Genomic DNA, 12,244 nt, shown 5'->3' with positions numbered 1-12,244 from the left:
AGGAGAAGGCGCTCTTACCTCGGTTTTTCACCAGGTTTGCTCAACGCAGAGCAGAACAGATAGATGCCCTGACGGCTCAGTGGCCGCAGGGTCTGTTATCTGCATTTCCTCCAGTCCCAGTCATTCCCAAGGTGCTCAGAAAGGTCAGACAGCAAGGGGCACAGGGAATCCTGGTGGCTCCTTATTGGCCACGCAGACCATGGTTGGCAACAATCCTGCATCTAGCGGTGGGGAAACACCTGTCATTACCGGTAATACCAGATCTCTTGACACAGGGGCCAGTTTGGTATTACGAGCCAGGCTGGCTACAGCTGACCGTGCGGAGACTGAACGGTCAGCTCTGCTAAAATGCAGCCTTAGTGAAAAGGTGACTAGCACCATACTGGCGGCCAGAAAACCTTCTACTGTTAGGATATATAATTATTCTTGGAAGGTATTTGTCAGGTGGTGCAGACAAAACAAAAACAGGACCCTTTAAAGCCTGGGTTATGGGTCGTATTGGAATTTTTACAAGAAGGATTGGATCAGGGTTTGAAAGCATCCACATTACGTAGACGGGGGGCAGCCTTGGCGACAGTTATTCCGAAGGTTCAAGGGTTTCCCTTAGCCAAGCATCCTCACGTTACGAGGTTTCTGAGGGGAGCCACGGTAGTTTCTCCCCCAGCCGTGCATCGTTTCCCAACTGGGAGCCTGAGTGTGGTACTATCAGCGTTGCTGAGACAACCTTTTGAACCTTTACAGGATATTTCATTGAGACATTTGCGACTCAAGGTTATTTTCTTAGTTGCAGTAACGTCTGCTAGACGAATTTCAGAATTAGGAGCTTTATCCATTAGGAAAGATCTTTGGGTGTTCTACAAAGATAAGGTGGTTTTGTGGACAGATCCTATATTTAGGCCCAAGGTGGAATCTAGATTCCACAGGATGCGGGAAATCAATTTGCCTACATTCTTTCCTGACCCTAAACATCCTAAAGAAGTTTTGTGGCATAGATGAGATGTACGAAGGGCCCTCAAGGCATTCCTTATACGTACGGAGCCATTTAGGAGATCAGAGTCAATGTTCATAAGCATTTCTCCGCCTAATAAAGGAGAAAGGATGTCTGCTGTGGCTATCGGAAAGTGTCTCAGGGATTGTATTGCTGAAGCATACAGTTCATTGGGTAGGCCTGTGCCCTCTGGCATTACAGCGCATTCAGTTAGGGGGGCGGCAACAAATGCTGCCATGATAAATTCTGCCTCTGTAGAACAGATCTGCAAGCAGCTACCTGGTCTTCAGTTTCCACCTTTATTAGGCACTATAAGCTTAGTGGTTACAGCGCAGCGGAGGCTGCCTTTGGCAGAAGTGTTCTTTTGCAAGGCTTAGTTTCAGGCGACACAATCCCGCCCGGGACAAAGGAAGCTCTTGCATATCCCATCAAGGATGGAGTCCTCGAACCAGGGGAGAAGGCCCATTGGCACTTACCGTGAAGGGTGCTTCTCCCTGGGTTCTAGGACTCCATCCAGCCCTCCCTGGGCGTCGTCTGAAATGTAGTCCTGTTATAGTCATTATGGGACAGGAAAAGGGGGAATACTGGAATTTAGTTGTTCGGAACTGTTTGTTCTGCTTCCTCTTCCACTATTTCATGTTCTTATTATAAAAAAAAAAGAAAAAGAAAAATTATTACAGAGAGTTATGGTTACGGTAGTTTGGAGTATTGTTTCTCTGAGCTTTGGAAGGATCACAACTGAAGATGAGGGCGGTTCTACCAGGGAGAGGAAGTAAATTTAAGGCCTGCCTCCCTAGCACCAGCGGTGAGAACCACCCATCAAGGAGGGAGTCCTAGAACCCAGGGAGAAGTACCCTTCAGGGTAAGTGCCAATGGGCATTCCCTTGGTTTTGGGCTCAGCAGCTCCCATCATCAGCCGGACTACCGAGGTCAATTTTGAGGCGCCAGCCCTATTTTCCAGGTTCACAAAAACACCATTTAGGGCCTGGATGTTCTCGTTCCCCTTGTGTCTCCTGCGACATTCCCCACAATCCTCCAGAAGATGCTGGTCAATTCTGAGGCCTCTAACCTGAGTTTCTGAGGAGTCAAGCTTATCACAAGACAAACAAGCAGAGGGTGCCTTTTATGTATACAGACTGATTTATTTAAAACGTTTTAGTATCGCCTTTCCATTCAAATGGGCGTCCCCAAGGCACCCAACATGAAGAAACACTTGGACGTGAAAACATTTCAAAAGACGTAAAACAATTCCCGTAAAACATGTAGTTATCTATAGAAAAGCCCACCCCCAACGCAAGGCAGGGTGTGAACCACAGCTACTGGGGGCATGACAGAAACCTTCGCTCATTGGGGAAGTGGACAAGAGACAGTTGCCTGATGAATCTCGCCTGGGGGGGTCGTTCCAAATATTGCTGCCCTGCCTGAGAAGGCCTTTCTCAAGTTTCTCTCCAGCTGGGCTCAGCCGGCAGACGGGCCCAAGGCCTGGCCGCAGCCCCGCTACAGAAGCCAGGCCAAGAAGGGGACCTCCGGGGCTGGGGGGCTGGGGGGGCGGGACGGAGGACCCTGGGGAGCTCTGGGCCTTGGGGAGTGGCCCGAGGGGCTGGCAGGGAGTGGGGCCAGCCGGCAGGAGTCCCAGTGGGGTTGGGTGCCGGAGACCTTTTCGGGGTGGGAAAGCTGGGCCGAGATGTGCTGGCCCCAGAGCTACCCGGGGCTTGAAGGTCCGGGCCATCCCTTTGCCTGGAGCTCAGCCGCAGACGGAGAGTCACAGCCCCCCAATGGCTCCGCTCAGGGGCTCAGGGGCGCCGTGTCCTGTGGGGGGGACCCTGGGCCCCTGCAGCCCCCCGCCCCCTGCGCCTCTCCAGGGCCAAAGCCCACACTGGGCTCCTCGGCTCTGGCGGGGGGGGGGGGGGCAGGATGGCAGAAGCGGCTCCCAGCTGCAGGAGGGATTCCCTAACTGATCCAGGCAGGCCGGAGAATCGGGCAACGGGGGGCTTTGGCCGGCCTCAGCCCGGGGCCTGGCGGAGGAGCTCCCTTTTGCAGGCCCCGTGGCCCCGATCCCCTCTGGGAGCTCCTTCCACCAGGGGGGGGGCCAGGCGGGCTTCCTCGGGGCCAGGGACCGCCAGGGGGCTGCAGCTTCCCGGGGCTTCCTGGGGCTTCCCCTGCCCGCCGTCCCCTGAAGAGTTAAAGGGGCGCGGCTGCTGCCCCGGAGGCGCCTGGGAGGAGGGGGCGGGGTGGGGGGCAGCCAGAGCCGGCCTCCCCCCCCCCCCCCGAGCATCTTCCAGTGGCGGCCTTGGCCCGAGCCGGTGAGTAGGGAGGGGAAGGGAGGGGAGGCCCTGCTATGCAATGCAATGCAGAAAATGATGCAATGCAACGCAATAATGCAATGCAATAATGCCATGCAAGCAAGCAAGCAAGCAAGGGGGCTTGTGGCTCTGCTGGCCAGGCATGCACGCCACAGCCCCCCCCCCCGGGTCCCATCCCCAGCATCTCCCGCGAGAAGGAGCCGGCCACGAGGTGGTGGGGAAAGAGCTGGGCCCAGACCCTGGCGAGCCGCTGCCGGCCGGAGTCAGCAATACTGGCCTTGCGGGCCGAGGAGTCGGTTTCGTGCGCCATAGGGATGCCAGCCTCCAGGGGAGACCGGGGGATCCCCCAAATTCTAGCTTCTCTCCAGGCGGCTGAGCTCAATTCCCCCGGAGAGAAGGGCTGTTTGGGAGGGGGGACTGCATGGCGGGACATTCCACCGAGGTCCTCCCCCCCCTCCAGATCTTGCCCACTCCCGGCTCCCACTCCGAAATCTCCAGGTATTTCCCAACCCAGAGCTGGCAACCCTAGTAGTAAGGCAACTTCACGTCATAATTCACAACAGAAGCCGTTTTGCAGCATCAAAAGGGTTCCCCGCTCGGCCTCCACCTGCAGCCGGGTGGGTGACTTTGGACCAGTTAGAGCTGTTCTCAAAGAGCAGTTCTGCCAGGGCTCTCTCAGCCCCACCTACCTTGCAGTAATGCAAGGTACCTCAAGTAATGGTGTTGGGGAATTTGGGAAGGCATTTTTTAGGGGGAGGGGTTTCCAGCTAAACTGAGCTGAACCCCCCACCCTCCGGCGGGGGATTGGACAAGCATTTAGAGCAAAGGTTGGTCAGTAGCTCTGAGCCAAAAGGTATAGATGGAAGACTCTGTCTTCTTGGGGCCTGGGGGGGGGGAGCCTGGGGGGGTGGACTTCTGACGTTCTGGGTCCACGGGTGGACCTGAGGGCACCTGCTTTCGGCCACCATGTGACACCGTGTCTTTTCACTGGATGGGCCATTGGCCTGATCCAACAGGGCCTCCCTTGTGTTCTTACGTCTGGGGCAGAGAGGCTCTGCTTTCTTGGGGCTTGGGGGGGGGACAGTGGGAGGGCTCCTGGGTTTCGGCCACTGTGTGACACAGCGTGTTGGACCGGATTCGGGCCACTGGCCAGACCCAGCACTGCTTCTTTTATGTTCTCGTCATTGCAAATGGTGAAGGGAGACTAAAAGATATAAACAAACAAAATCTGGAAAGAGAGGGATGCTGAAGAGGCTGCCAAAGAAAACGGGGCTTCCGGCCCTCCTTCGTTCTCACCCTCCAGGCCACCGTGGGAAGACCCCTCCGACGCCTCCTGGGCCACCTCCTCTGGGTGGTGAAGGGACAGGAGCCGCCATGCAGCCCACTCAGGTAAGGGGGTGTCGTGGGAAAGAGAGGCAGCGGAAGGAAGGAAGGAAGGACAGGTCCTTTCTCTGTCGCAAGGCTCTGGGGATCGGGCCCCTTCCTCTGGGTTCTGGTCCTGCCCAAGGTCAACCCCCCTCCCCCACCAGTGGAGAGGCAGGGCAGGGGTCCCCCCCACCCACCCCCCGTCTGGAACTGGGGCTGGGGGTGGTGCAGCTTTGTAGCAATCCTCGACCACGGATTTCCCCACAGAAAATGATGGGTCCCTTTTCATGGGAACCTCTCTGGCTTTTGAGGGCCAGCCTGGTGTGGTGGTGGAAGGGCGGCAGGCTAATCTGGGTCACCGGGTGCGATTCCCCACTCCTCCACAAGCAGCCAGCTGGGTAACCTTGGGCTAGTTGCAGTTCCACCAAAGATGCTCCTTTAGCTCTCTGGGGCCCACCCACCCCACAAGGTGTGGAAGGTCATGGTGTTTCTAAGCTGCTTTAGGCCTCCTTCGGATAATGAAAAGCAGGGTATTAGAAAAAAACCCTGCTCTCTTCCTCCTCCTCCTCCTCCTCCTTTCCCTTCTCCTCCTAATGTTGCTCCTCCTTTAAAACATGACCCCCCCCCTCTTTCTCTGGCAGGGCAGGGCACAGAGGGGACAGGTGCTGTGGCTGCAGAGGTGTGTTTGCATCACCCAAATCCATTCCATGGAGGCACCTGGTGAATCCCCAGAGGGAGGTTGTTCCAAAGTCTGGGGACCACCCCAGAAAAGGCCCTGCCACATTTAGCTGCTCCCAGCGCCTCCGAGAGGTGCCAGTTCCCAAGACTTTCTCCTTGAGGTCCCAGTGCTCAGCCAGCTCTGTGTTCATTGGCTCCCTTCATTTTGCCTCCCCCCCCCCCCACGTGGATCAGCTTCCCAGTCCTGTAAAGAAATGCTTCCTTCTCCTTCTTTCCAGGGCTGGGTGTCCTTTGAGGAGGTAGCCGTGTATTTCACCCCGGAGGAGTGGGCCCTGCTGCTGCCAGCCCAGAGAGAGCTCTACAAGGAAGTCATGCGGGAGAATTATGACACGGTGGCCTTTCTGGGTGAGGATTCCCTTCCCCTGGACTTTTTGCTTTGTGCTTTGTGGAGAGAGTGGAAGGAAGTCCCTCATTCAGAAGGAAAGGGTCAGGCTGTCCGGCCTGGGCCCCATAGCTGGCCTCTGTCCCCCTCTGCAGTCCTTCCTGTGAGGCAGGAGGCCTTCTGCTCGCAGAGAGAGAAAGAGAGCAAGAGCGAGAGAGAGACCTAACTGTCTAACTGTAGTACCAGGAGGTTCCTAATCTGAACATGCTCCTCCTTTGATGCCCCCTGTAGGATTTTTGTCATATCCATCTGAATGAGGCACATTCCAGGGGGTTTCTGGAAAGAAGGGCAGAGAGAGAAACTTGAGACTATCTTACATCCCCCATACTGGCCACCTGGGTGGCCTTGGGCTCGACACAGCAGTGAAAAAGCTGTTCCCTCAGAGCTCTCTCAGCCTCACCCACCTCACAGGGTGCCTGTTGAAGGGGAGAGGAAAGGGAAGGCACTTGTAATCCACTTTGAGACTCCTTCGGGTAGAGAAAGTGGCATATAAGAACCAACTCTTCTTCTTATAGATTTTTTTCCAAAATTTACATATACACTTTGTCAGTTTCCCATTCAGTTTTTACTGATCAGTATAATCTAAAACTGGGCTCCATTTTCTGCATTTTGATCTATTGGCTGTCTGTCGCATATTCAGTCATCGTCTGGCAGCCAATTCCACATTTCAATCCCTTTCTGTGTAAAGTAGTGTTTCCTGCTCTCTGCCCTGACCCTACTGCCCATCCCCTTCATCAGATGTCCTCGAGGTCTAGTATTTTGGCCGTAGGACTAGAACTCCAGACGCATTAATAGTAGCATTGTATGAACTGTGGGGGGGGAGGAATTAATAGATCCCCAGAATGTATTTAATAGTTATGGTGGCAAATCTTTGTTAATATTATGAATGATGGGGAGTTAATAGTTCTGCTATCAAGTACTCTCCCAACGGGGACTCAAAGAAACTTACATTGTTCCCCTCCCAACAACCCTGTGAGGTAGGTTAGGCAGAATGTGTGTAATGGGCCCAAGTCCATGGCAGAGGGATCTGAACCTGAATTTCTGACGTCCTAGTTAGGGACGCTAGACTCCGGGTGAGTCCTGGAGACCCCACCGGAATTACAGCTCATCTCTAGGCAACAGAAATCCATGCCCTGCCCTGGAGGGGGGACTCTGTGGCATTAGGCCCCATTGAAGTCCCTCCCTTCCCCAAGGCCACCCTGACTTCCCTTCCACCTTGACTGACAGCGTCTCTCACCATCCACATGAGACGGTGGGTTACAGACATGAAGACAAAGACAGTCTGTAATTGGTCAAAGCTGGCTAAACAATAGAATGGGCCCTATACTTCTACTGCAGAAAGCCCCATGACACTGTCTTCTGGCGTGGAATACCTTAAAAGTAAGACAAATTAGAATTGTGCTAAGTAGCCAAGCAGCATCTCTGCCTCACTGCAAACCTACCGGGGGGGAGGGGGCTTTTTTGGGGAAGCTCTTTTGACTTGCGGTTTGAGTCAAGGAAGGGCGGGTGCATACATAGGTGCTCCCACGAAATGCTGACCCCCCTTTTCTCACCACAGGTGGCCTGTCAGTCAATACAGGCTCGGATTTGCCAGGGCCGGTCTCCCAAGCAAGAGTTTTCAAAGCATTTCCAGACAGCAAACCTTTCCCATCTTGTATTTTCTGCCCCAGTTTAATGGAGTCCGTTTCATGGAAGATTTCTCTCTTTCAGCGCGGTGCGTGTGGGAGCCAGGAGATGAAACAGCAGAGCAGCCAGAAGTGAAGGAGAACCCAGCATGTTCTAATGTACTGAAGAAAGATGAGGGAGAAGAACAAGTCGGGAATAATTCCTGTTTCCTACAAGGTCCTGTCTCACAAGAAGCTGCACAACTCCAGGGCATCTACAGAGGGTGTGACACGAATGAGGCCACCACTGGCGCAGAACAAGCTCATGAGAAATCAGGCAATCGTATTGATTGCAAGGCCAACAACAGAAAAAATGCATATGAATATTTGGAGCATGAAAAAGCTTCTGGGCAGAAGGATTACATTAGTACTGATCAAGGAATCCATATAGGAAAGAAACCATATAAATGCTTGGAGTATGGAAAATGCTTCAGCGGGAGAGGACAACTTAAAGTCCATCAAAGAGTTCACACGGGAGAAAAACCATATAAATGCCTGGAGTGTGGGAAAAGTTTCATTCGAAGGAAATATCTTACTGCCCATCGAAGAATTCACACAGGAGAAAAACTATATAAGTGCCTGGAGTGTGGGAAAAGTTTCATTCAGAGGGGAAATCTTACTTCCCATCAGAGAATTCACACAGGGGAGAAACCATATAAATGCCTGGAGTGTGGGAAAAGTTTCATTCAGAGGGGAACTCTTACTGTCCATCAAAGAATTCACACAGGGGAGATGCCATATGAATGCCCGGAGTGTGGAAAATGCTTCAGCGGGAGAGGACGACTTAATGTCCATCAAAGAATCCACACAGGTGAAAGACCATATAAATGCCTGGAGTGTGGGGAAAGTTTCATTCAGAGTGGAGCTCTTATTGTCCACCGAAGAATTCACACAGGAGAAAAACCATATAAATGCTCGGAGTGTGGAAAATGCTTCATTGAGAGGGGAGCTCTTACTGCCCATCGAAGAATTCACACAGGAGAAAAACCATATGAATGCCTGGAGTGTAGAAAATGCTTCAGTCGGAGAGGACAACTTAATGTCCATCAAAAAATTCACACAGGAGAAAGACCATATGAATGCCCGGAGTGTGGGAAATGCTTCAGTGAGAGAGCAAATCTTACTGTCCATCAAAGAATTCACACCGGGGAGATGCCATATGAATGCCCGGAGTGTGGAAAATGCTTCAGCGGGAGAGGAACTCTTACTGTCCATCAAAGAATTCACACAGGAGAAAGACCATATAAATGCCTGGAGTGTGGGAAAAGTTTCATTCAGAAGGGAGTTCTCACTATCCATCAAAGAATTCACACAGGGGAGATGCCATATGAATGCCCGGAGTGTGGAAAATGCTTCAGTGGGAGAGGACATCTTACTGTCCATCAAAGAATTCACACAGGAGAAAGACCATATAAATGCCTGGAGTGTGGGAAAAGTTACATTCAGAGGGGAGCTCTCACTGCCCATCAAAGAATTCACACAGGGGAGACGACATGTAAATGCCTGGAGTGTGGGAAATGCTTCAGCGGAACTCTTACTGCCCATCAAAGAATTCACACAGGAGAAAAGCCATATGAATGCCTGGAGTGTAGAAAATGCTTCAGTCGGAGAGGAGCTCTTACTATTCATCAGAGAATTCACACAGGAGAAAAACCATACAACTGCTTGGAGTGTGGGAAAAGTTTCATTCAAAGGAGAACTCTTACTGCCCATCAAAGAATTCACACAGGGGAGAAGCCATATAAATGCCCAGAGTGTGGAAAATGCTTCAGTAAGAGAGGAACTCTTACTGCTCATCAGAGAATTCACACAGGAGAAAAACCATATAAATGCCAGGAGTGTGGGAAAGGTTTCATTCAAAGGGGAACTCTTACTGTCCATCAAAGAATTCATACAGGGGAGAAGCCACATATATGCCCAGAGTGCAGAAAATGCTTCAGTGAGAGAAAACAACTTAATGTCCATCAAAGAATTCACACAGGAGAAAAACCATATAAATGCCCGGAATGTGGAAAATGCTTCAATGAGAGAGGAACTCTTACTGCTCATAAGAGAATTCACACAGGGGAGAAACCATATAAATGTTTGGCTTGTGGGAAAAGCTTCACTCAGAGTGGAAGCCTTGCTTCTCATCAGAGGATTCACAAGGAAGAAACCATATAGATGCTTGGAGTGTGGGGAAAGTTCCATTCAGCAGAGAAATCTTTCTTCCCCTAAAATATTTCTCACAGAAAAACAAACATGTAAATTCTTGGTATATGGGGAAAGCTTCATCCAGAGGGGGATTCCTACTTCCCGTCTAAAATGGGCATAGGTCAGAAACTGTATCAATGCCTGGAGTATTGGGGGGGAAAGCTTTTCTCCTAGTGGAAAGCTTGCATCCCATTAAAGAATTCACACTGGAAGCCGTGTGGGGAGAAAGCCAAGAGAGCTTGTAGGACGAATGTTTCATTGGGAGATGGAAGAACATTTAAAAGAGCACTGGGTGAAAGAGCAAGAGAATCCAGAGTTCCCCAGGTAAGCGCAGGACAATGAAAGAGTGGTCTTCTTTGCCTCATTGGAACACACGGGGCAGGACCGCTATTGCAGGAAGCCTGTAAGATTACAGGGGGGTTGGAGGGAGCCATCGGAGGGAGGCATGTTGTTATTGTTGTTATGTGCGAAGTCCTGTCCGACCCTTTGCGACACCATGGACAATGATCCTCCAGGCCTTCCTGTCCTCTACCATTCCCCGGAGTCCATTTAATTTTGCACCTACTGCTTCAGTGACTCCATCCAACCACCTCATTCTCTGTCGTCCCCTTCTTCTTTTGCCCTCAATCGCTCCCAGCATTAGGCTCTTCTCCAGGGAGGCATGCCAGAGTCCAAATATTGCAATTACGACCTTTCTAAAAGGAAGCACAAGGAGAAACTTCTGGGCTTTAGAATACTGCCACACGGAGACATTTTCCCATACAAAAGGGTCACCTATATGTGACTTGAATCATAGATATTTATGTTCACAGAATCACAGAATCCTAGAGTTGGAAGGGGCCATGCAGGCCATCTAGCCCAACCCCCTGCTCAACGCAGGATCAGCCCAGAGCATCCTAAAGCATCCAAGAAAAGTGTGTATCCAGCCTTTGCTTGAAGACTGCCATGCTGATTCAGGGTATTCTTATATCGTTTCGTAACTTTTGTATCGTTCAGCAAAAGTGCAGGACAGTTTTTGAGCTCCTGACTCTTCATCTTTGTAGCAGGAGAAAGTGCAGTTTTGACGCTCCTTTCATCTTGAAGGGTCAAGTTTAGTTTTCCCCCTCTGCTTTGAGGAATCAGTGGGTGCTCTCAAGATGTATATTTGGGGTACACCGGTTTGCTTTTCTTGCCCACCGCTTTGGTGACCAATTGTTTGATCTTGACGACAATCTTGGGTTAAAGACAGAAATATTTCTCTCTCTCCCTGCTGCGTTCTCTTCAAAAAGCGTCACGCAGAGCACCAAGTGAGGCTCCTGCTGTCAGCTTCCGCTAGGGAACCTTTTGGGCGAGACCTCTCCGTGCTCTTGTGGGGCTTACAATTTTTCCATTGCATTTGGCCAATGAACACCTGATCAGCTTTCAACTTCCATGTTTGTTAGCTAAGCTTGTGAAAGGTTCAGATCTGCCTTTATTGCTTACCCTCCCCCCCCAAAACATATTCTAGGATCAGTTGGCATCTGTGTATCCCTGTCAAATTCTTGCCTAATAAAGAATTAACTCTTTGAACGCCTAGAGCTGGTCGCGTTTCATTGAACTGTAAGAGCCTCCCCAAGAGTTTCTCCCACTGCTCCAATAGGAATCTGCCTGCATTGCAAGTGGAGCAAGAACATGTGGTGAAGGACACAGACCCTGAAATTGGATGCCCAATTGCTCTGTGTTGATTTGTGGTTCGGTATTGGCCCAGTTTGGCCGAGAGATCCTAGGAGTCTCTGGCAGCTAGGCAAGGGATGTTCAGAGGCGATTTGTCGCAGCGTGCTTCTGCATCATGACCCTGGTGTTCCTTGAAGGTCTCCCATCCAAATATTAGTCAGGGTCAGCCCAGCTCAGCTTCCGAGACTGAGCTTGCCTTGGGCGATCCAGGTCAGGCTGCCTAATTGCTAACGGGTCACGTGGCCATAACCTGGGCGAGCGTCTTCCCATTCCCTTGGTTTTGGGCTCAGCAGCTCCCATCGTCAGCCGGACTACCGAGGTCAATTTTGAGGCGCCAGCCCTATTTTCCAGGTTCACAAAAACACCATTTAGGGCCTGGATGTTCTCGTTCCCCTTGTGTCTCCTGCGACATTCCCCACAATCCTCCAGAAGATGCTGGTCAATTCTGAGGCCTCTAACCTGAGTTTCTGAGGAGTCAAGCTTATCACAAGACAAAGAAGCAGAGGGTGCCTTTTATGTATACAGACTGATTTATTTAAAACGTTTTAGTATCGCCTTTCCATTCAAATGGGCGTCCCCAAGGCACCCAACATGAAGAAACACTTGGACGTGAAAACATTTCAAAAGACGTAAAACAATTCCCGTAAAATATGTTGTTATCTATAGAAAAGCCCACCCCCAACGCAAGGCAGGGTGTGAACCACAGCTACTGGGGGCATGACAGAAACCTTCGCTCATTGGGGAAGTGGACAAGAGACAGTTGCCAGATGAATCTCGCCTGGGGGGGGGGTCGTTCCAAATATTGCTGCCCTGCCTGAGAAGGCCTTTCTCAAGTTTCTCTCCAGCTGGGCTCAGCCAGCAGACGGGCCCAAGGCCTGGCCGCAGCCCCGCTACAGAAGCCAGGCCAAGAAGGGGACCT

The 12,244-nt window shown here is 51.5% G+C and overlaps 1 protein-coding gene across 1 annotated transcript; it reads left to right on the top strand.

Moving 5' to 3' along the window:
- Positions 1-3,219: 3,219 nt before the first annotated feature.
- Positions 3,220-11,187, top strand: LOC143833948 (uncharacterized). Its single transcript, XM_077330316.1, is given in 5 exon segments — positions 3,220-3,291; positions 4,595-4,680; positions 5,613-5,739; positions 7,487-9,587; positions 9,589-11,187. Coding segments are annotated over 4 exon segments (2,409 nt in total). The 5' UTR covers positions 3,220-3,291; positions 4,595-4,665; the 3' UTR covers positions 9,755-11,187.
- The last annotated feature ends 1,057 nt before the right edge of the window (positions 11,188-12,244 follow it).

Source organism: Paroedura picta, chromosome 3, assembly GCF_049243985.1.
Source record: "Paroedura picta isolate Pp20150507F chromosome 3, Ppicta_v3.0, whole genome shotgun sequence".
Lineage (NCBI taxonomy): Eukaryota > Metazoa > Chordata > Lepidosauria > Squamata > Gekkonidae > Paroedura > Paroedura picta.
Note: the sequence above shows the minus strand (reverse complement) of the source record. Positions and strands in the feature narration are given on the sequence as shown.